Source organism: Haliaeetus leucocephalus, unplaced genomic scaffold (genome assembly GCF_000737465.1).
Source record: "Haliaeetus leucocephalus isolate CR32 unplaced genomic scaffold, Haliaeetus_leucocephalus-4.0 Scaffold1000, whole genome shotgun sequence".
In the NCBI taxonomy this organism is placed as follows: domain Eukaryota; kingdom Metazoa; phylum Chordata; class Aves; order Accipitriformes; family Accipitridae; genus Haliaeetus; species Haliaeetus leucocephalus.
The window spans coordinates 2,088,792-2,113,033 of NW_010973436.1; the positions used below are offsets into that span (position 1 = coordinate 2,088,792).

At 43.5% G+C, this 24,242-nt stretch overlaps 2 protein-coding genes across 6 annotated transcripts in view; one reads left to right on the forward strand and one right to left on the reverse strand.

The window, feature by feature from the left end:
- Positions 1-112, reverse strand: part of ETV7 (ets variant 7) — a 6,445-nt gene extending 6,333 nt beyond the window's left edge. Inside the window, 1 exon segment of the mRNA XM_010584604.1 lies at positions 41-112. Coding sequence (XP_010582906.1) covers positions 41-46 — 6 coding nt within the window. The 5' untranslated portion in view covers positions 47-112.
- Positions 113-787: 675 nt separating this feature from the next.
- The window catches only part of KCTD20 (potassium channel tetramerization domain containing 20), a 35,391-nt gene continuing 11,936 nt past the window's right edge, over positions 788-24,242 (forward strand). For 2 of the 5 annotated variants that reach the window (XM_010584607.1, XM_010584606.1), the window contains exons 1-2: positions 13,952-14,075; positions 23,002-23,201. In XM_010584607.1, the coding sequence (XP_010582909.1) occupies positions 14,065-14,075; positions 23,002-23,201 (211 nt within the window). In that variant the 5' untranslated portion in view covers positions 13,952-14,064. Of the gene's footprint in view, positions 827-8,092; positions 8,181-13,950; positions 14,076-23,001; positions 23,202-24,242 lie in introns of those variants that run through there. The other 3 variants (XM_010584609.1, XM_010584608.1, XM_010584610.1) reach the window with 3 other exon arrangements.

Here is a 24,242-nt window from a genome sequence, read left to right on the forward strand (position 1 = left end):
GGACACGGACGGGACCGGGCTGGGGGCGGGCAGCTCTTACCTGCATCCCCGGTGGCGGTGGGTGGCCGCTCCCCGCAGCGGTGCTCGGCGCTGCCCCCACCCCGGTAGAAGCCGGAGCTCGGCGCTGCCCCGGTGCCCGGTGCGGGCGGGTCCCGTCCCTGCGGCCGCTGCGGCTTCGGCGCGATCCTTCCGGGAAACGAAATCGAAACGAACCGGAGCCCCGGGAGGCAGGAGAGCGGCGGGGGGGAGCCCCCCGGGGCCGATCTTTTCCCCCGCCCCTCTCCCGGGGGATCCCGCTCCGCCCGGTGGGTTTGGCTACCAGCACCGGGGGACCCTGTTCTCCCGGGGGGCCCGTCCCGCCGCGGGCTGGAGCGCGACCCCGGGGACGGACGGACTGCCGGAGGAGGGGAGGGATCCCGAGACACGGCGGGGGCGGGTGCAGCTCGAATATTTGGGTTTATCCTTTTTCTCCCACCGGGAGCGACCGGGACGGGACAGCGCTGCTACGAGCGGAGCCGGGTGACCCGGGGAAGCACGATGTGAGGGCGGGGGGAGCCCGGAGACACGGGGGAGGAGGGGAGGACGCGCACCGCTCCGTGACCACCGGGCCATGAGCACCGGCAGACGCGCCCCACCGCACCCACGCGCCCCGGGACGCCCCGCCACGCCCCGCCATGCCCCCGACCTCCCCCCGCCCCTCCCGGTTCCCATTGGCCAGCCGCCTCGGAGAGCGGGGCCAATCAGGGTAGCGGCGGGGGCGGGGCGGGGTTTAGCGGCGGGACCCCGCCCTCCGCCCGCGTGAGGGAGCGGCCTCGGCGGGGACGCGGGGAGTGAGGCCTAAAGGAGGGGGGGGGGGGCCGCGGGCCCTTCGTGGGGCCTAGGATGGCCTGTGGGGCCTTCCCGACCCTCCGTGGGGTTTGGGGGGGGGGGCTGCGGGGGCTCTTTCTGGCCCTCTGTGAGCCTTGGGGGGGCTTCAGGGGCCTTCCCGGCCCTCTCTGTGCTTTGCGGGCGACTTACGGGCCTGTGGGCCCCCGTGGTACGCTGAGTGCTCGGGGGAAGGGGGGCACTCGGGGTTGGGGGGAGGCCTTCCCTGCCCCCTGCGGGCGTTGAGGAGGATGTCTGTGGTGTCACAAGGGACCCCATTGTTCTCTATGGGCTTTGGGGGGGCCTGTGGGGGCGGGGGGGCTGCCCTTCTCCCGTTTGGGGAGGTGCGTCTGGGGCCGCCTTTGTGTGCGCTGAGGGAGGGACATCTATGGGGCTGGGGATGCCTCCACCTGCCCCGTGTTATTGGGGGGGGGGGCTTTGGGGCCTCTCCTGCACTCTGTCTGTGTTTGGCAGGGGGCTGGGGCTGTTACCCCTTGAGTTAGTGCTGCACCCCTGCATCTTTGACACGTCACCCCTCTCCCCTGTACTGTGTGGGAGGCCTCGGGGCCTGGACTGTGCCCGGTGCCCTCTGGTGGGGCTGCTACTTGTGACCACCACCACCACCCCCGGAGCGGGAAACATCCTCTTCTCAGGGTGCCGGTTGGTCACACTGCCCTCCTGCGCGTGTTCTGGGATTGTAGGCTGGGGCATTATTATTCTTAAGCATGTTTTTAGGCTTGAGTCTACCTTCCCTTTTCTCCCTCCTTTCTGGCCCCACTGTGCTTTGAAAGGGAGCAGGAGTTTCTGAGGGGTTTTCCCCTAAACGGGTGTAGTAGGTGAGACCTCAGCCTGCCTCTGCTCATAGGCACCTTTTTGTGTTGTGACTTTCCCCGTCTCTGATCCTGGTCTCGCTCTCTCTGTACTGCCTTCTCAATGACCTTAGGCTTTTCAGGAAAGGGGTAATAATAATGCTGGCAATCTTGGGTATAAACCTGAGAGACTGAGAACACACCTCTGCAGGGAGAGTGTTTTGAATTACTTTGCCAGGGTTGCTGCAATTTGCTGCAAACCCACGTCTTGTTGTAGCAGTAAGTTACAGCTTTAAGGCAGAAAATTCACCTGTGCTCCCTGTGCCTGCTTTATCCTCACCACAAAGTCACAATCCTCCCTGCTGGCATTAGCAGAAATCACGAACTGTTAATCGGAAGGAGGTTGTGTCTGGGGAATCAACAGAAAGGCTCAGCTCCCCCTGTTGAGGTGTGTCCTCATTTACCCCAGTGCCTGGACTGTGCAACTGCAATGCTGACAGTCACCTGGATTTAAGCGTTATAAATACTTCTGCCCTCAGTTCATAGAAGCATTTTCAGTGATGTAAGCATCAAAACAGTGAATTGTTTGGCTCAAAAACTGTGGGTTTGTCTGTAGGCAAAGCTGCTTGTAAGAGTTGTTAGTTATTCTTCAGACTGGATTTACACGTGCCTTTATTACAGTGGAACAATTTTATTTAGGGAAACAGTCACCTTTAACTAAAATAGACTGATACTGTTTACAGCCTCTATGTACTTATGTCACTAAAAAAAATGCTCTTTTGCAAAGCAGCCTGCACAACAATTGCTTATACTGGCACAATTGTCTTTATTTTCTATAATAACATCCATGTTAGAGGGTCTTCTATGGTCTGATCTTATGGTTGAAATTGAGCAGTTTATGTAGACTAATCCTAAGGGAAACCTGTGCAGAAGACTGTGTCCAGACTTATTTCAGCTTGTCTTAAAGCAATTAAGAACAGATTAAAGTAATTTATGCTGTCATGAAAACAGGTGTGTGCTGAGTTAGCTAAATTGGTGTTTGTTTCAAGATAGACTTATTTGCAGCACATGAAACGCTTTTTGATCTCTTTCAGTACTGTCTTTTGCTGCTAGAGTTGAAGGGGATGAGTTTTCTGTTTGATTTGGGCTTAAAATGAATGATCTTTTTGGTAGGAGTTCATCACATAATTTTATATTTTGCGAGCTTTCTGTTTTGTAGTTATTCTGTATAAAGTTGAGCGGACTTCAGTGGGCCTAGTCAAGCTGCAGGTGTCTACCTGGAAGAAGTTGTAGTTAAAAGGTGCAAGCTGGTTATTTATATACTTCTTGACAGTGGTGAGAAGCGAGTTATGGCAAATACATTTGAGCTGTTTGATGTAGATTGCATATACCTACAGGCAGAGAAAGTGGTTGGGGCTTTGGGGGGTTTGTTGGCGTTGTTTTTTTTCTGGAAAGGTTTTGTGACAGTTCTTTTGAGTGGAAGGTGTAGGTAGTTAAGGTCTGGCGGCCGGAAGATATCACGCTGTACGGAAAGATAGAGCCCCTCCTCTGATAGCCAGTAGCGGTTAGCTTAGTTTATGATGTAAGCAGACGGAAGTGACGTTGTAAACCCAGGCTATATAATGCCGTGTTACATACCAATAAACGCCATTTGCCGTCCACCACATTGGTGTCTGTGAGCTGATGGCCCGAGCGGCCTGGGGTTGGTCGCCGCGCCTCTGAAGGCAACAGGAAGGTAAGATAGTAATTTCAGAGCCTCAAAAATAGGAAGCCTCATCACCTGTCACAATTTTGCTAACAGAGATGTGTCATCTAAGATCCATGTGAATGTGGCCAGGTTTGTTGGATGTGTCCAGTATAACATTACTTAGTGTTACGCTTTATTTTTCTGTGCTCCAGAGGTAGCCCAACGTCTGAGCTATACACAGCAGTAATATTTACTCCTTCCCCAAAGTATTTTTGACCATCAGAATTGAGAAACCCTCTTCCTTTAGCTGATTTGATCATAAATCTGATCTTACTTTAGTCTTTTTGAGGTGCCTTCATATCTTGGCATGTTCAGTCTTGCCTTCTTGGAATCCAGGAGGTTTCATAACCACTGGCTTGGAGTTTTCTGTTCAGGATATTGTAACATTTTTTTGTGTGGCAATTCAGTCTGTCTTTACAGGTCATGAGAAGTAAGAATCATGTCTGGTTGTATTAGTTGATGCTTTCACCACAAAGCTTGGGGCGTGCTCGGATGCGTTTGTCACTCGACCTCATCTTGAACTCATTCCATGTGCCCATGACAGGCAGCCAAGTGTTTAGTTCACAGTGTAGGAGCATAGTCAAAAAAAGCAGAGTATAATATTGTTTAAAAGTAATGCTATTAACTCCACTTTAAATACCTGAAAACCCATAAGTAGAAAATTTGGGTGTAGAGAAAGGTAAATGATACTTCACCCTTTGTAATGAATTTGCTGTAAGACTTCAGTGCTGTACAGCAGTTAACACCACCTTTGTCGCCTTTTGCCAAAAGCTGTGATCATAAAGGAATATTGGCCAAGCAGTAGGTAGTAGTGGTACTGTATTAATAATTGCATCACAAAGTTGCAGTTCTGTTATGAAAGTCACTGCATGATGACAGGCTGACTCAGCAGCCCAATAACTTGTGAAAGGAGACTTGCAGAGCTACCTGAAATAGCATGTACCTGCGTAGTCTCTGTTAGTTACACGTTCTTGCCAAAGCCAGTGTCAGAAACTCTTCTTCCTACGAGAAAGTAAAATCTTGTTTAATAAATGCAAAGTGAACCTCTTTAGCTAAAACTTTAGCTTGGGAGCAGATTCTGGAACTGCTGTGTTCTGCTTAGAGATCCCAGAGGAGTGTGTGGATAATGAGCTCTTTCTTTACAGGAAAAATGCTGAATTGGTGCCTGCTGATAAAGGCCACTTCAGCTGTCTAAAGGATCTCCTGATTTTTAAATGAACTGCTTAATAGAAAGTAAATGGTGCAACTTGATGATCTTTAAAGCCTTTTCCAACCTAAACGATTCAATGATTCTAAATTTAGCTAGAGGATCAGTTCATTACTGGCTAATTTAACCCATATCCAGACAAGCAGCATAATAAATACTTTTTCTGTGGGGAAATGTGAAGGGGTGGGGAGCCACCACCATTTTTTCTTCTACTTTATTCATAACTAGCATAACCAGAGCTAATGAAGAGTTCAGAAATTACCAATTTGGTAAAATTAACATTTTCTGTAGAAGCAACGTGATTGCAATATCTGTTTTTGGGGTGGACTTGGACAGACTGTTGATGAAAGCCCCTCTGATTTCAGGTTTCTGATCCCAAGATCCCTTCTGATTCCAACATGACGGTCGGCTAGAGCTTGTGGAACATCTTTTGCCATGTTAGTACAATTTTGGGTCCCTGGCTTTTGGATGGCCTTGCCATGTGAACTGTTAGTTCTGAAAAATTCCCTGATTTCTGGGTCCCGTAGCCCAGACTGATCCCATCTGCATTCTGAGGAGCTGAATTGCCTTCCAGTGGTTGTTTCTTACCAGTGTCTGTATAGAGAAGCTGGGACTTGTAATCTAGGCAGCTCGGGGGAGATGAATCCAACCCCCTGTGCTCCAGGGTAAATAGGGATTGCTTAAGCATGCCCCCGTGAGGGCCTGCTTTATCCTGAGGAAAGGGAAGGCAACCACTGCTGGGGGGGCGGGGGACATGCACCTATAGGAGGGACTTCATCCAGCCTGCAGCACAGCAGAAGGCAGATTAGCAGTGTGAATATCAAAACTGCAGTTCTCTGAGATGAGAATGGCTAGTGGCTGGTCTTTACTGCAGAGCCTGACATCCTGCTTTTGCTGCCACATGTTCCCCAGAGAGGCTCGGACAGCTCACAGCTAAGATGGACCCCTGGATATGTCTATGCATGGTGGGAGGAAAGGCCAAGGAGCAGTGGTTTTGAGGGTCAAAGGATATCCAGCTTTCCAGAGAATGGGGTTATAACAGGAGGGCAGAGATGAGGAATATGTCCTGCAGTCTCAGATCTAGAAGTAGCGGGAACGTTGTTCTTATCAAGACCTTGTTAGCCTGTACTCATGGAACTGGTGACTAGAATTCCTTTGCAGCAGACTGGGGACTGAACTAGGCTGGGTTGTAACATAGCAGAACCACAAAGGCAAAGTAAAGTGGGCTTTCACATGGGTGTGTTTCAGGAGTCTTATTACAGGGAAATAATTACAGATGCTTTAAGTAACTGAAGTCCTGGGACTTGCCTTCCCTATGTGTCATTTCATCAGCTTTCATGGCCATTTCTCCTCCTGTCTCTTGTTCCAGTTCTAATTTGTGGTCAAGATGTGTCCTCTGGCCTGAGCAGAGACTGTATGCTGGCCTGTGTATTTTTTGGCCCTACCTGTCAGCACAAAAGAGGGCTAGGACTTTTGAAGGGCAGCTGTTCCATGAGGCCTGAAATTGAGAAGTAAAATCAATGGCTGGCAGTCTTAGAAGAAGCACTGAACATGGGCTGTAGCTGCTGAAGTTCAACATTCAGTAATTTCATCTGCAATGACTGGGATTGTTTTTTTCCCTGGCTTTTGCCCTCAGAACAACCTCAAATGTGTTATGTGCAGCTGTTAAAAATGGTGCTAATCCAGCAATTGCTCCTGAGTGTGGGAATGTTCAGTCATTGCATCAGTTTTGCTACTGAACACACAAATATAGTAATACCCTTGTGAACTATAAATTGGAACAGGTTGTATGTATCCCACTGTCAGAGCGATTAGACAATTAGTCAGCAATTTACTGTGAGAATAAAAAACTGCCTGGGATCCAATACTGAAATAGCCAAAAGAAGCAAAAAAAAAAAAGGGGGTGAAAGAAATCGAATAAAGATAGAGAAATGAGAGCACAGCTCTGTGTGTGTCAGGTCTGCCTTTGCAATTTGTGGACGAATAATATGGATTAAAATTTATTAGTCATACTTTCAGTGGCAAAAGCACGTATTACAAGAACTGGGAAATGAATGCAACTACCAACTAGCTCATAAAATGGTGCTGTGTCTCTGATCCATGTGTTGGGATGTAGTAGTTTAGTCCATTGAATCAGAGAGTTTTCAGAAGGAAGTAGACCTTGACAGCCATAAAAATAGTAGAACTGAGCCTTGTGCTTAATGCTCCTCACAACAGAGTAGTGCAAGAACGTGCAAGTCCAGTGGCAGCCTGCTCTTGTGACAGCAATAAGAAATGGTGTATAATAATTAGCGGTTGCTGCTGCCAGATAATGCTTCTTGTATGTCAAGTTTTGGCACTGTAGCTTTGAAAAACAGATTAGGCAGGCAAAAATAGCAAGGCCATATTTAATAAAAGAAGGGTTTCCTCAATAAATATAATTCTGGGTCTAGAAAGTGTAGCTGGGTTTCTTGGAGCCCAGCCCTGTGGCTTACCCCGCTGGGACAACAGCTAGTGACATTTCCTTTTCGAAATTAAATCTGTGAGTCCACGTGATACCATAGGGCATCCTGTTAATGGTCTTGATTAAGCATATGCCCCAACTTTAGTGATTTTCTCAGTTTAATAATAATTGACATTATTTTTCTCTAAGTAGTATCTGTATTATAACTTGAATGACTGCAGTTCTCACTTGGGGTGTTTTGACAGCTTGGAGAAACTGGACTGAAGGGTCCACAAAGGAGGTGAGTAGGGAAAAGGCAGGAAGAAACTGTTCCCAGCTGCTGTGTTGCAGCATCTGCAGCAAGAGTTTCTAGTAGGACTAGAAATTAGCTGAGTGGATTTTACAAGTCTCCCCGTTCATGTGTGGTTAATATCATCCGCTAGTTCATCATAACTGCAACAAATAATCGAGGGAAACAGAACAAGGAAGCTTTAACCCATGTGAAAGCTAGCTAATTTCTTCTTCCTCTGGGTGAGTGGATGAAAAATCATGGTATTGCATAATCTCTAGCCACGGAAAAGGTTACGTCTGCCTGGAATGTTATCTGCTGTAGCAGTTGGTAGTTATGAATGAGTTCCCTGATCCATTGACATAAATGTTCTGGCAGGCACTTGCACTTGCAAACCTCCTTGTAGTCTAATGCTTTTTGAGAAGACTGCTCTTCGTCAGGTGTTAGTGACTGATACAGACTCAGGAGATGGAAGTTTACAATAGCAGAGGCCTTTTATACAAATATGGTTTTTAGAAAGAGACTTTACTGCATGTGTTGGGAAGGAGTCTTTCAAGGTTTTAAAAAAATTTGCCTTATTTCTTGTAACTTTGTTCAGGAGGCCAACTAAGGAATAGAAAAGAAATACAGATTATTTAAATTTCACTAAGTGCCGATTTGCTGTTACCATTCTATTTATTTATTTATTTATTTATTTATTAAATCTATGGAGTTTAATATATATGAGGAAAATCTTTTTTCTTCTACAGGATCTACTTTGTTCTGTTTCCTTTCAGACAGACCAAGGTGCAAATATGAAAAATCATAAGATTATTCAGTGATCTTCAAATCAGGTGATTCAGGTATATTTGTGAAATGGTTTAGCTTTAATATAAAGCACCTCCAACTCAAGTTTTTGCTCATATCTATCCTTTCTATGAGATCCATTCTTATAGTGTGTTAATTAGCTAATGTTTGAGTCATTTTGGACTAGGCAGTTTTAGCTTTTACCCTTAATGCTGCTTATCTCTGGATTAAGCTGTACTGCACAGCAATTTAAAACCTTTTTGAGTAAGATCAAAAGCCATTGATTGGGATGCTGCACTAATGGAGAAAAGTATTGATTGTGCACATTTCTTGGGCACGTGTGAGCAGCAAGTGGGAGAGGAGCTTTCTCATTATCACCTCCCAGAATAGTCCCCTGTTTCAGATCCTGTAACGGGGCCTGAGCATCTGTCTGCGCCCCTCTCTGCAGCAACCTGTCTGTTCCGTTTTCAAATGTATGGGTGAGGCTGTGGTCAGATGTGCTGTTTTGGCTGCTGTTGAGTGGTAGGAAAAGGTTGCTGTGACTCAGCTCTGCGTCACTGCTCCCAGCCTGCTGAAGATGGTAGTCCCTTCACAGGGCTGTATGCTGTGGCTCTCTCAGAAAGACCTAAATGAACGTATTTGATAGCGAGGAAATGCGTTTACGTGCGGTTTTGCTGTCAGACTTGAGGAGCAGTGATAACCAGCTGGTTTTGAGACGGTTAGCTTTGAATGTGCTGCATGAGATACTGAAGTGAAACCAGTCAAATGATGTCTGTTACCTAGTGTTGGATGAGCAAGGGGGAAACTGGATTCTATTTACTGGTAATTATAAAGCTGTGGAGAGCTTAGTGCATTAGGGCTGTGCTATATTTAAAATGTACCCTGTCTGTCAAATGTCCCTATTACAAAATGTTCGTTGCCAAGATCATGGGGTGGGCCTCTTCTTTTAAAAGCTGTTTTTGAAACTCTTAATTGTTTTCAGAAAATTGGTTAATATGCCATGACATATTGGTTAATACGATTAATATGCCATGTGGCATCTGTATCTGTCTTCCCTTTGTGCTGTTAAGTCATTCCAAGTCCATTTTAAAGGTGTTGTGGACAACTATGGGAAATGCCATTTCACCACTTGTAGAGTGGGATTACTGCATTTCTGAAAGATGAAATTCTTACTAATGCAGAAAATAGACTCTTCTCCAGTCTCACCCTCTGTGTTGCAGACACTTACTGCTGTCTTTAATGAGGAGCTTGTCACAGCTGAATTAAAAATAACAATTCAAAATAAAACCTCCTGTGAACTCAGGCCAGCCAAATTGACAGCTGTGAGACTTAAAGGCTTTACTTATCCCAGAGCAGCTGAAGCCCTGACAATGAGCATACCAGCACCCTCGTGCTGCCCCAGCAGCATCCCACAGATGGGGCTGGAAGAAGCATTCACCCGCTGGTGTTGAGTGTGTTGAGATTTCTGCCCATGTGAGTTTTGGTCCAGGTTTACCACCAAGAAGTTCACTTAGGGATGGTGGTTTCTTGTAAGCATCTTGTCTAGCTGGCTGCCGTACTGAAAATAGCAAATTCATTTAATTCAGTCCACATTAAGAGCTCTAAAATGTCATGGTTTTGGTTATGTCTGATTGGGATTGAGTTGAAATCCTAGGGTTAGAGAGAGCTGCTTTGTACATTAATAGACCCTTTAATTAGCAGGTTTCTGTCATGGTTTAACCCCAGCCAGCAACTAAGCACCACGCAGCCGCTCACTCATTCCACCACCAGCCCCCAGTGGGATGGGGGAGGGAACTGGGGAAAAAAAAAAAAAAAAGTAAAACTCATGGGTTGAGATAAGAACAGTTTAATAGAACAGAAAGGAAGAAACTAATAATGATGATAATAACAATAATAAAATTAAAATAATAATAGTAAAAGGATTGGAATATACAAGTGATACACAATGCAATTGCTCGCCACCTGCCAACTGATGCCCAGTTAGTTCCTGAGCAGCGATTCTCTCCAGCCCCACTCCCCCAGTTTATATACTGGGCATGACATCACATGATAGGGAATACCCTGTTGGCCAGTTTGGGTCAGCTGTCCTGGCTGTGTCCCCTCCAAACTTCTTGTGCCCCTCCAGCCTTTCTCGCTGGCTGGGCATGAGAAGCTGAAAAATCCTTGACTTAGTCTAAACACTGCTTAGCCACAACTTGAAAACATCAGTGTGTTATCAACATTCTTCTCATACTGAACCCAAAACAGCACTATACCAGCTACTAGGAAGACAAATAACTCTATCCCAGCTGAAACCAGGACACTTTGCAGTAAGACCTATCTTCTTAAGGATTTATTAAAATCGTGCATAAGCTCTACTATTGGAATATGCTAATTTATTTGTGAATCTCTTGGATTATTCAGCTGAGGAGTTGAATATTCCTCACAAGGATAGCCTTTGAAGACTGTTTCCTTGAAATAAACAAATTTTTTAAAATCCTAGCCTTTCTTTTGCTTGTTGTCTTTGAGATAAACACTCATGAAACCAGCTGCAAATTTGGCTAGAATATTGATGGGTTGCTTGCTTGTCAAATTAAAAATGAGCTGGGGCGGACTGTTCTGGAATACATTTCAATTTTAGAACTTTCCACTTTCAAGAGTGACCTTATTCAGTGCCCAAATGGGCACCTTTTCTCTGCACGAACACCTCATTATGTGTGTTGAAATAGGCATCGTCTCTGCTTTTTCAATTTTGTGTATTTTTTTTAGTGGTATTTTCCCTTTTTTAAGCTTCCACAAAATATGGCTACAGTTCCTGGCTAATTTTGCTGAAACATGACACTAGCCAAATATTTTTGTGAAAGAATTATTAGTCACATAAGAAAGAATGTAATGGAATATTCTTAGAAAGTGTTATAACTATGTTTGACATGTAAAATATTTATCCAGACATGTAAACAAAGGAAGAGGTGTCTTGCCAATGTACTATTGTAAACCGTAGTTATTTTGAAATCTTGAGCAAGATGTTTTTCAGTTCTTGAAAATAAGGTATCAAGTTCTCTGCTGACATAAATTGACAGAGTGCTAATGGTTGGCTTTACCTAGCTGCAATTTTAGCCCCTGCTCTTGCCTCCCTAAAAATACATCAAGATGTGTTTTCCTGATGAGCTGCAGTTGTGCTAAAGAAAACTCTTCTTGTTTATTTTGATTTCGGATTACTTTAGTATTATTTGCAGTTTACTAATGCGGCTGCACTCTAAAAGGTAGGCCTTAATTTGTTTTGCTTTTTGTTATTGTCTCTATCTTAATGTAAATTAAACAACTTGCTTGGTTCAGAAAACTTCGTTGTTCCTACAGACCATGCTGATAGTCTTCACTTTGTTTGTGCCTCCGCTCGTAAGGAGTGTCTCAGCCCTTCGGCCAGACAGTACAGCTGTAGCTTCAGTGGCTTTATCTGAACTGGCTTCCAGCGACTTGTCCCGCTGACTGTTGCGGTGAGATACGGCAGTGCCCCGTGGGGATGCTGGATAATTACCCTGGCAGGGATCTCATGCCAGCCTGTCTCATACCAAAGTTAGGTAAAGATCTCCTGTGCTCGGTTATGACACTTGAGTTTTGCCAAGCCTGGTTCTGTTCTTCCACACTGGACGCGAACTGCTGCTGGACCTTTAATCAGCAACAGCAGTGCCTGGCCCGGAGCACCAGGGCCCTGTGCTGCTGGTAGAGGGGTGGCTTGCTCTGCTGTGCCCTCTTCCCATTCCCGTCCCTTGCACAGCCCTCCTTCAGGCCCTGAAACGGAGGCAGAGGTGTCTAGGTATATCGGAACTTATTCAGGTTAACATCAGTAAGCACTGAGCTCCTCCTCACTGTAGTACAGATGAAATGCTTTTTCAAGATGGGAATATTTACTTTCAAATTTAATTGCATTCAGTTGAACAGTATGCAGCTTCCCTGGTTGTTTTTTGTTTGGAGGTTTTTTTTTTGGTGCTCTATGCTTTGTTACTCTGAAATCTCTTTGGTGAATAGCTACCGTAACTATATTCGACTTTCAAAAATCTGCCATCTATTGTTAGTTTTTCAAGCTGCTGCCATGTCATTGGTTAAAAATGAATGGCAGTTGGAGTTGTAGCAGATGAGCTGGGAATGAGTGAGCAGTTACTTGTTGGGATCCTTTCCAGAGAAGGAAGGTGGAGTTTTAAGCTGGTCGCAGCCTTTCTAAAATAAGAGTCAAAGCAAGTAGGTGCTTTTTGCTATGGGTGAAACATCAACTAACTTTTTGTAGGAAACCAAACGCTCAGTAAGGAAGGAGAGGAATTTTGTTTTAGTCTGAATATTCTCTCCATGGATATTCTGCTGTAAAATAAACCATTCATATTAAAACTGTTGTATATTTCAAAATATACTGATTAATACAGCGATCCTCCTCTCAAGAGGATCCACACTGGCCAGTTGCTATGCTAAAAGCAAATAGGGTAGTTTAGCCTTTATGGTGCTGCAGGCTGTGTGTTGGTGTTGGGACCCTGTGTTGCAGGCCAGAATCGCAGGTGGTGGGGGCAACAGCTCCAAGTACTGGGCTTCAGACACTGTGCAGTTTCTGTCTCTCCTAAGGCCACTGTGGTGAAGGATACGGGAGGGGTTTATGATGCGTTCAGCCCCTCAAGAGTGAGCTGAAGTGTTAATTTATACCCTGCTGTCATCTCCTTGGTGATTTGGGGGATGAATGCTCTACTGCATGCTTTGAAAGTGCAACAAGCTGCCTTGATCTTGAGCATTGTGTGCTCTGTGTGGATTTTCATAGTCCTGAATGATGGCAACCTGCCTCACCTTGTGTGGGACAATATGCCTTAGTGATTAGAGGCTGTTTCTCTTTCTTTAGGTTCCCCCCAACCTCTTTAACAGGCTACAGGTGCTTTATTGCACCTATATCTAGACAGACTAGAGAATTGGGCATTAAAGAATCAAAAGCTTGCCCCCAAACCAAGTGCTTGCAGTATATTATATGTATGTACAGTGCAAAGATGAGTTAGTAAATTAGTGAGAACTTTTTTTTATTATGTTGGATTGTATGGTTTGTTTTTAAGATACCTCTTAAGGCATCTTTCATTAATCTATTTAGGTACTATGTACTGTTCAGACTTTAAAGCTTGTTAGTACACACATATGCTTTATCACTAGCGTGAGTCAGGATGAAAATAGTTTCCTACTTCTTCAGGTTCTCTTTGCATTAAAATTTATATATTATTCACGATATGTGATACATTTAATTCTATTGTTCTGTGAATCTGTGTTTGGAGCAGTCTCTGAGCAATCCAGATATATCTTAGGGAAAGCATTAAGAACAACAGAATAATAGATAGATTGATTTAATATTTGAACTGATAGAGGGTAACATTTCCAGGTGACGTAAATGTGTAATGCCTCTGCAATGCATCGCGCGGGCATTGACATATCAAAATAACTCACTTTATCCTCAGTTACTGTAAGTTTGTTTGGGCCCAAGTCCAAGGTCTTCTGGACTTGGGAATCTGTGTGCACATGGTTATGTACATATTCAGAAATTCTGGTAGTTAATTCCCTTCTGCCTGCGTAAGGGATGTGTCGCAGATGAGTGGCAGGAGTGTGTTTAAGCATATGGCATCAAGGGTTTAATAAAACTGTGCCTGAACCAGGAATCTGGGGAGAGAGGGATTTGGGGGGGCTTTTGCTGAAAAGAGGAGGCTTAATATAAAGCTATTTGTTACAGTACAGATTTTTTTTAGATTCAAACTTTTCATGAATCAGCTGGGAGGGACGGGACGAGGACTTTTAAGCTGAAATATTTACATGAATCAGACATCTGGGCTTTGGGGGAGTGACCATTGCTGCACAAACAGTTTAAACTCTGTAGCTTTGCTGTGACTTAGTGGTTCCCTCTGTTAAAGAAGGATCTCGGGATATTGGTGTTGGTAGCACTGAGAACACATGAGCCGCCAGTAAGTAAGGAGCTGTGGTGTTTGAGAGGGGGTGCTTGGCAGAGGGTTTGCTCTGGAGTTGCAATAGGAAATGTGGGTGATTATTTCTGTTCAGAAGTTCTGATGTCTGCAGGTATATTGGACTCAGGGTTAGAGCTTTCTCAGAAATACTGTTGTCCTTATGCTTTTTTGTATAGCTTATAGTTGAGAAGCTTCACTTCTTGTAGTGTAGATGTAGGAATTGAAATTGTGTGAATTTGAAACCAAGTTAGATTTAACTGCCCAAGAAGAAAAATTGAGAAAGAAAATAGCATTTTAAAATCTAAAGGGGTAAGGCAGGTCTTGCTTTTATGCTTTTTTGAAACATGGGGGTTTTTCTGAAAGCTTTGTAAGTAGTTTTGCAGAAAATGGTGGAACAGAGATCACAGGGCAAAACTCTTATTTCTGCTGCTACTGCTCCTGTTGCAGATTTTCACATAAATATTTGTAGCTTAATCTAACACAGGTGAAGACAGAGTGTAACTCCGAGGTGTCACCTGGCTTAAAACTATTTAGCTCAGTATTGTGTATTTTAACAGGGGAACATTTGTCTGTCCTGTCTCTAGAGAAGAATATCCTGGTTATATTTGCAACAGTTCATCTTTCACCAGAGTTTTTCCCCTTACCCTGATCAGATCTGCGTACTCCATCCTTCTGCCTAGAAAGGAGGTCTATATTCTATATGGGCATGGCCAGCTTTACTTAAATTGCTGACTGAATTTAATCAGATAGCACTAGCAAAGCTGCCATTACTACGGTATTAATAAGGTCTTTATGAGGATCAAATATAAGAACTATAATTTTTCAGATGACTGTCTTTAACCCAATAGTGTGAATAGTGGAAATAGCCTTTATAGGTTGCTTGGTTGTGCTCTTTTAACACTAGTACCTTGAGCCTTACAGGGAGGGAAATAGCCCTAGCAAAGCATTAACCTGTTGTCTTATTCAGAAATTTTGTTCCCTTCCGAGACACCCAATGGTAGGACATTACTGGATGCACTTCATCTATTCCAGTTGATGAGGCAGCCACAGTATAACTTTACTATTTTGGAAAAGCCTATAATAGGTTACTTCAGGTTAATAAATCTCAATGATTTTTCTGCATGTATTAGTCTTCGTGATTATAAGTTGGCAAAATAAATGATGCTGTCAGTGTGGGGTGCTGATGTGTGGGTCAGTGCCATCAGCAATGATGTGAGCTTTCAGCTTGTAAATGAGGCGCTGGCAGTTACGGGAGGACCTGGTGAACCATGGGTCTTAAATCAAGGTGTGGATGTGCAGTGTTAAACCATGAAAACTGTACTCCAGACTGTAGTTTTGAATTGCATTTGTAGAAACAGTGGATTTTTGTTAAGACTCAAGTAAACGAGTAAGTCTGTAAACTTTCCTAACAGTGAAGCTCTATGCACAGAATAGGAGAAAACAATCAAGCATTTCATCAGCCTTCTTGCTGTCTCTTGCCAGAATTTGCAGGCTGTCCTGCATTGCATCAGTCCTGCTGGATGTTATTTTCCACCTATATTTTGAAGCCAGATGGAAAATGATTCCTCTGTATATTGATAGTGTTATTTCATAACAAGCAAAAAGCCTTTTGTAATATGCCTGTGCTAGTTCAGCCTATACATCAGCCTTTTATTGTCTGGATATGTTTGCGTCTATAGCGCAAAATGAAACGAGGATCATTAGTAGGTATGAGAAAAGCATGTTAAAGGCTCCAGGTACATTTTCTATCTGATGCAATCTGGGTGAATGCACTTTTATGTTGTTCTCCTGTGGTACAGGCATATCTACAGGTGCCAGTGAGTGGCCAGCCTCAGACCTGTCAAGTGTTATGTTGCCTCGAGCATCCCTTGTTTGATTCAGCCACACCGGGCAGTGCCTGGGGCTCAGACCCTTGTGCTAGAAGGTACACTTGCTCAGGGCAGCCTGGTGACACCAGCTTCCCTGCTTATGTGAGACTTCACGCATGGCCCTTCACCTTCTGGAAGAGGATAAAAACTGATCTAGACAAGTCTTATGGTTAAAAGAGAAGTAGTAATGAGGAACCAGATTTGTACCTGACGACTGGAAAAATGCTTTAAAAAAAAAACAAAGACCAAAAAAACAACCTGCTATGAGAATGAGAGAGCCTCTGAATCTTAAAATCTTTAAAGACTGTAGAATTTGGCCAAAAGCAAGGAGTAGGATTTAAAAGCAGGATGTGTCATTGCTTTGGAATTGCCTTTCTTCTAACGTAAACGCTGCAATACTGATAATGTGGGCCCATCACTCGCTTTTAATTTTTTAGTAGATAAAGAATCGACAGGCTTGTGTTTACTCCCAGCAACTTGTAAAAGGAAAGGTATCTTCTTGCATTTTAAACTCTAGGGGAGTTTTTTATACAATTGATAGTGAAATTGTTTTTTAATAGGCAGGTTTTATACTTACTTTGTCTCTTCCAATTTCCTAATGGTGCTGTGTTTCCCTCTTACTGGGAATGCAGAAGGAAACAAAGCAGAGCATAAGACAGGAGGCTCTGTTGAGACTAGAGCAGGCACCGCCTGGCAGGTTTTTTTCCTGTGCCCTTCTACGCCGTTTCCTTTCCCTACCTTCTCCATTTGATTTTTTTAAAATCTTCAGGGACTCCCAAGTTACAGGTGTGGGAATGAACAGAAGCTGGGGCCAAAATTCCTAGGGTTTGACTTGTCTCATTCATGCAAATTCAAACCTGCTGTTTTCAGTGGATTTCCTTCATATTTACAGAATGAGACCCCAGATCTGTTCTCAATCTTTAATAGAGCAGAAAGCTTTACTTTTTGCCTTTCTTTCTAACGGTTGGATTACTCTCATTCTGCACAGCCCTCTGGTATGCTTCCCTATGACTGGGGAATTTTTATTGCCACTGAACTGAGCTGACAAGCAGTATGGTTATTTTTCTCTTCCTCCTTCTCTCTGGGGAAGTATGCATCTGATGATCAAAAGCAAATAGTTTTTATGAAAATTAGAAAGTTGGATTGCTGCCTACTTGCCAATATGATATTTTTTCATAGCAAGTTTAATCACTGCTTTTTCACTTAACCAAATTCCAAAATCGTATAGGGTGCACAAGAGCAGACCAGCTGAGAGAAGATGAATGTGAGTGGCGAGTACTACATGAGAGAGGCCAGGTTAACTCACTCAGCGTGGTGCAGTCTAGCTGTTTCAGTCCTGTATCTGGCCTCCGACTGACAAATCCACACGTATATGGCACAGCAAAGCCTTGGCCAGCGGATCTCTCCTGGCTGGAGTATCTCTGTGCTGCACTCCCGTTGTGGTTTAGACATACCCTATACTGATTTGCTAATCCTTTCGTACAGGAAATGCTTCTCATTATTTATCTTAAGCCTGTGAGATTTCTCTTTTTCTCTCCAGAGGAGGAATTCAATCATTGCTAATTTGTTTTTCTGCTTTTTATGTTTAGAGACACTTTTGACGTGTTCTGAGGATATCTTTTAGGAAATTAAAGCAAGGCTAAACTTTTTTGAAAGGCATGCAATTATATTAGAAATAAGTCTTGTTCTAAAGTAGTAGACTGTAGAATTAGGTCAGGCACACCCTGCATACGCGTGTTTCCTGCTTGCTCATATTTCTGAGAATAATTGTACATGGGAATGTTTTTGTAGATTTACAGGAGTGTTGTCTCCTTAAAAATGAGTTGTTTCGAGTTTTATTTAAGTCATCGTGGTTACGCTGTGGTTTAGGAAGAGTGGAAGATTGCTAACCATCTGATTCACTCAATCAATGTGCTGGTCTGTCTTCGCCATTCGCAAACCGAATGGTGAAATAAGGTTACTCACTTCTACTATTTTTACTCTCTTACGACTTCCTTCTTGTCATGCCAGATGACAGTGAAGCAGTGCATAAGCTGTCAGATGTTACAGTAAAGGGCTTTACTCTTCAATGGATTTTGACAGCTCAGCTTTTCATGATTTTTCTTTGACATTCTCTGAAGTTCTGCAAACTTAATACCTAAATATTTTATAATGGCTCTTTTGGAAAAAAAAAAAAAAAAATCCCAAGGGTAAGGATAAGGAACAAGTAATACAATAAAAAATTAGAAACCAGCAAGTCTGTACTGATACTTTTGTTACCTTTTGCTTAATAAAATGACCTACATCTAAATGGGTTTTCTCTACTGGGCACGTTACTGTATTTGAGTTTCTTTTCTTTGCACACATCACCTATGTACTGTTTATGTTGGTCTGTACAAGATAAGCCTTCCAGTAGCTGGGTGAGAACTATGTACCTTGGGAAGTGAGTTTGGATGTGCCTCAGATTCGTTAGGGTGGGGAAGGATAATGTGCTGAAGATCCTCCCAGCCTTTTTACATTCCAGTACACTTCCTTCTTTCTCAAGAATTACATAGAACAAGGATCAGCCTCTTTATCTCTGCAAAAGGTTTGTAGCATGACTTGTTTGTGCCAAAGATGCGTTGCTGCTAAAAACTGTTTCCAGTTTGTGTTTAAAAAAAATATTTAAATATCACCTCCATATTTTTCTCTCAACAAAAGTGTTGGCTCTAAACAAGTTTAAATAAAGATGACTTCACCGTGACTATCAGCACGTGGTTTGGAGAACAGAGATGCTTGTTCAGTTGCACAGCTCATTCTTAACATTGTCATGTTCTGGAGGGAGGAGGAACCTACATGCTCCAAGTTAGGCAAAACCAACGGCCAGAGTCAGGTGTGAATTTTGATTTTTGACTGTGATGCTGATTTCCTTTCAAAAAAAAAAATCACAGCCTATTTAGGAGCTCTTTCTCTCATCTTTAGTGCTGAATGTGACACTGGGCTTTTGATATTCATGAGTTCCCAGCTCCCAAAATCCAGCTGTCCACAAGCCATGAGTCTTCAATTCCTCTACAGCCTGGTCCCTACCTGGTCCTTCAGGATCTGGGCATACAAACAAATTACTGAGAAGTGAGCTAAGAAATCAAGGTGCTCATTTACTGTTCATGATCAATTCTGTGGTACCAGCCAATTTATGCTTACCAGAGGGTAGGAACGTGCATGGAAACAGACCTCAGAAGAAAATGGTAACCTGCTAATATTTGTCCTGCTAACCACAGGGTAATTGCTGGTGCATGGCCAGGGAGCTTGAGTACTGAACGTGCTAAAAGTCAGCGTGTAACACTTAGTTAGTGGACGTGATACTTTGGCTGGTCCTGAAGATTATGTCTCTTTTTCTGTGTCCCTGTTTTTTCTCATAAAAGAATTCCCTGCAGTGCTTCCCAGGGCTGTTAGAAGCAATGAGCAGTTAATATTTGTAAAAAGCTTTGAAGATGAATAGTGCTAATTATTATTTATAGGTATCCATTCTCACCACGGGTAGTTCACCTTGATCCTGGGCATGAAAGGAGACCAGGACATTTGTAAACTGGTCAGGCATGAGTGTGGCCTTCTGAAGTCTTTATGTACTAGTTTCCCTACTGGGTTGTATGCGTGATTGCAATATATTTGTCATGTTAAATGACTAGTTTGGATATTTATTTTACCAGCCAGATGTGCTAAAGGAATCCTTACTCATTTACCTCAATTCTGCTGACATGTAATGTGTAGGATTTGGGCATGCCAAGAGGGGACAGAAGACAAGAAAATGCCATTAGCCTGGCCCAAGTTGGATTATCAGCAGGACTGAACGTTCAGCTTCCCATAGATTTAATGAGGAAAGTCAGATCTGATGCTTGTAAGAGCCACCACAACTGCGAAGAGCATCTGTTTCTGAATCTTCCCATCGCTGCAGTTTTTAGCACTTTTCACTGGTGCTAAGCTTAGTGTAACAGAAAAGAATGAGCAGAAAGGTGTCAAACACTGGGACTTTTTTCCTAAAAATCCTGCTTAGCAGATTAAGCCGAAAAATGGGGGGAAATGATCAGGGAAAATTCATGTATTGTAGTTCCTGCGTATCTGATGATAGTTCTATAAATAATCTCTGAGATATTGTAGTAGAGGACTCCACTGAATGGCACTCAAGGTCTCTTGAACTGTGCTTTAATTCAGAGCTTAAGGTGATGAACAAAGATTGCAACATTCATCAAACCCAATCTGATGGTTGTGAAAATTCAGTCTGTAGGCGTTTTGTGCTGTTCGACATCACTTGAAAAGGGCTTATAAGGCAGGCCTCTTGTGAAGTTATGGAATGTAAGTGTCCCTTGATAAAGCTGCTGTTTGCCTGGGTATAAACTGCTTATTGATCTGACTCCCTGCCTAAATTCTCCTCTCTGTTAAGTAATGTATTAAATAATCGAGAGACTGTTCAGACAGCGCAAGTGGAGCTTATTGGCGGAACAGCAGCAGTGGAGCACTCCTGAAAGAAAGAGGCCTAAGAAGTAAATTTTATGCTTATCAAGTTTTCTTAATAGAGTTCTTGTCAGCTCACAGAGCAAATTCTGTTCCCGAGTGTGTTAGCATCTCAGTTTTATCAGGGAGCTTGTTTCAATACAGAAAAGTTGCAGGGAGGGGGAGAGTTCCTGAGACACAACCCAGTACGCTGTTTGTGTTCTTCCTGACAACTAGCTAGTCTCAACAACGACTCCTCTTTAAGGGCTTTCCCAAGATGATTACGTATCCACTCGACAAGGATGGGTTTTTCCCCATCTCAAAACACTTTTGCCTAACTCAATCAAACTGCAGTTTTAAAAAATATGTTTTAGCTTTCTATGCATTTACCAAATTTTAAAGCATTTTGGTCAGAAAGTACAGCATAATTACAATGTTTGGAGTTCAGTGAATGTGTTTGAAACCACAATATTAGTTGTATAAAAAGTTTAACATTTGCAGCCTGGAAAACTCAAAATTTTCTCACAATAATTGAAATAGACTGTATGAAATAGGGGAATGGTTGCGTTTTTGTTGCTATGTTTGAAATTATCAATGTATCAATGAAATTATCAATATACAGGATGTGGGTTTGCATATTTGGGGTTACTTTAAAGAGCATTTCCTGCATATTCTGTGTGTTTACTCACTTATATAGTCATTCCTGGGATAGTAGGTTTGTCCTGCAGTTGTATGAGTGGGGCAGTTGGTGCATTGCACATGCAATTGGTATGTTCTGCTTAGATATTGGGGATTCCACACACCCGTGTCCCACTGCCCATGGCCCAAGAGCAGCCTGCTGGCTTTTCTTGCTACCTCTTTGCTGGTCTGACACACGAGAGAAGAGAGTAAAAGGTTGCACAGGTTTATTCAGAGGTAGTTTGTGTTGCCCTTAGCTCAGGCAAAAGGGGATGGATTTGTTCAGATGTGAACAAAAGCAAGGCAGCATTCGCGGGGACTGCTGGGTTTCTGATGGGACAGATGAGGGGTTTTCTCCGGGGTCCAGGCAGTCAGTGCAGTTGGCCCAAGAAAGCAGCCTGGAAAGCGTCAGGAGAGGGAGTTTTCTGAGCCAACATTGGGTATTTGGTGAGAGGCGAGGTGGATAGTGATGCACTGCACGCTGTTAACTTTGCTGAAACTAAGATGACCCTCACAGGCTCCTCATGTTGCTGTTCCTACCAGCCAGCCAGGGCCTTTAAAAAAGGAAAGAATATAGTAGCTTTTCACATGGCTTTGCTGTTGCCAAAAATCTTCCTTCTGATGAATATCACATGATGCGTAAGCAACAGACTTTCTAAAAATATACAGATATAATAATGCTGGCAACTTAGTATTTGTTTTATGGGACAAGGGGAAGGAATTGTTATTCCTTTTTTAAATTTCTAATTAAGAATTAAATGCTTACACTGACTGCCAGTAATGATGGGCTTGAAACCCACCACTGAACTGCTCATTAAGGCTTTCATCCTCAGCAGGTCCTGACCAGAAAACTCGCCAACTCTTATTTGGCATTTTGTTGTTTTATTAGTGCTGTATTTTATCTGGTTTGTATCTAGCCATGTCTGTGTTCTGCCATGCTTTATAGATGGCACCCGCGGGCCCTGGAGTCTTAATTCATCCAAGAAAAAGACACAGGACAATTGTTCTGCAGGGGGGAAATTGGGAAAATTCATTAATGAGAAAATTGGTGGTTTATGTTTGAAAGAGTGAAAGCAAAACACTTCAAGCCAAGAAAGGAGAGCTGGTTTTTGTCCAAGGCAGTAGCAGGACAAAATACATGCCAAAGAGAGAATGAGGGAAAGGGTCAGTGCTAGGAGATACAAAGGAGTGAAGTGGGTCTTAAGGATAGGAACAGGGAAGAATTTCACTTGAGTGAAATGGCCAAACAGCAAAAATGGAAGATGTCTCTGTGCATATGCTGAAAGAACATGTAAGATTTGAATGGCATTGGTTAAAGCATTGTATGTATCGGTCTGAGCCAGGGTGCAATGGATATAAGGCTGCTGCAGTCATGGCTGGTTTATGTGGCATGAGGATTTGTTGTAGGACTATGTTGGGTTAAATAGTGGGGTGAGCACAATATGATGGGAGGGGGATAAATCAAGGAGGAGGAGGACAAAAAAAAAACCCAAACCAAACAATGACTGGGAGTAGAGAACCTCCTAGTCAGACCTCAGAGTGGTTAAGAGGCAATGCCTGAGCTGTTAACTGGGAAAATGTTGTGTATCAGGGTATTGCCGTGTTACAGAGCTCATTTTGCCAGTGCTGGGAATTGAGAGATATATAAACATTTTTAAAGGGCTTTAGTGGTCTGGATGTCAGACAATTGCCAGGAAGGTATTTGCAGGAACACACATGTGATCTAAAGACATCAGTGGCATTCGACTTACTTTTAAAAAAGCAAAGGTTTGTAGATGAAATAGACCACTGGTTACTTTAAAACCTTTTCCTTCCCCCTTTCCTAGGTTAGTGTAGGGACATGACTAGCATCATAAGCCTCTCTGAAGCCCAGTTTGAGCTTCATTGCTTGGGAGTTTCTTCCAAAACTAACCACCTGGTATTTTCTCTCCTAGCTCTTCTCTTAGGAAACGCAACCAACTCCTCACGTCACGGAGGCCCAGCATGAATGTTAACTGTGCTGGTGGGACAGACTGGTCAAGAAATCTGGACTCCAGTCGCTCTGTGGAAAACGTAACTGTAGCAGTCCATGAGTCAGAAGAAAGTAATGTGGTGCTAGGAGGTCACAGCCCTGCTGCAGTTCCCAGGACTGAGGGTAAGGATAATGTCTTTACCTTATAGTAATCTTTAAGGGAGAATTTTTTTTTTTTTGAGAGGTGTTATGTTTTGGAAAAATTCCAGTATCCCAAGGCAATTTGCACTGGGGAGTGCAGAATGTACGTACCCTGCCTTTGCCAGGCTGTTCTAAAGGACAAAGGTCCACAGCAGAGTTTAGGGTCTTGCTGTCTTGGCAAGATCATCACATCTTGGCCAACTTGCAGCTCTTTCTGAGGTTGTCCCTGAACAGATAAACTGAAGGTAGCTGGACAGTCCTGATGAGCTGTGTGCCCACCATGAACTGGGCATCAAGCACTCCTGGCTTAAACCACCTTTAGTGTGGTGTGTGCTTCTGCTCCAGCTTTCCTGTGAGAGTAGGTGTCAATACCTGGCGTCTGTGGGTCTATATTTCTAGCCTTGTTTAATTCCTGTGCTCCTGCTCTTTACACACTGAATCCATCTTGCTTTAACAAGGAGTATCATCATGGTTGTCATGCTTTAACCCCAGCCAGCAACTAAGCACCACGCAGCTGCTCACTCACTCCCCCCCACCCAGTGGGATGGGGGAGAAAATCGGGAAAAGAAGTAAAACTCGGGGGTTGAGATAAGAACGTTTGAGAAAAGAAGAAACTAATAATGATAATGATAACACTAATAAAATTACAACAGCAATAATAAAAGGATTGGAATGTACAAATGATGCACAGTGCAATTGCTCACCACCTGCCGATCGACACCCAGCTAGTCCCCGAGCAGCGATCCCCCGCCCCCACTCCCCCCAGTTGATATACTAGGTGTGACATCACATGGTATGGAATACCCCGTTGGCCACTTGGGGTCAGGTGCCCTGGCTCTGTCCTGTGCCAACTTCTTGTGCCCTTCCAGCTTTCTCGCTGGCTGGGCATGAGAAGCTGAAAAATCCTTGACTTTAGTCTAAACACTACTTAGCAACAAATGAAAACATCAGTGTTATCAACATTCTCCTCATACTGAACTCAAAACATAGCACCATACCAGCTATTAGGAAGAAAATTAACTC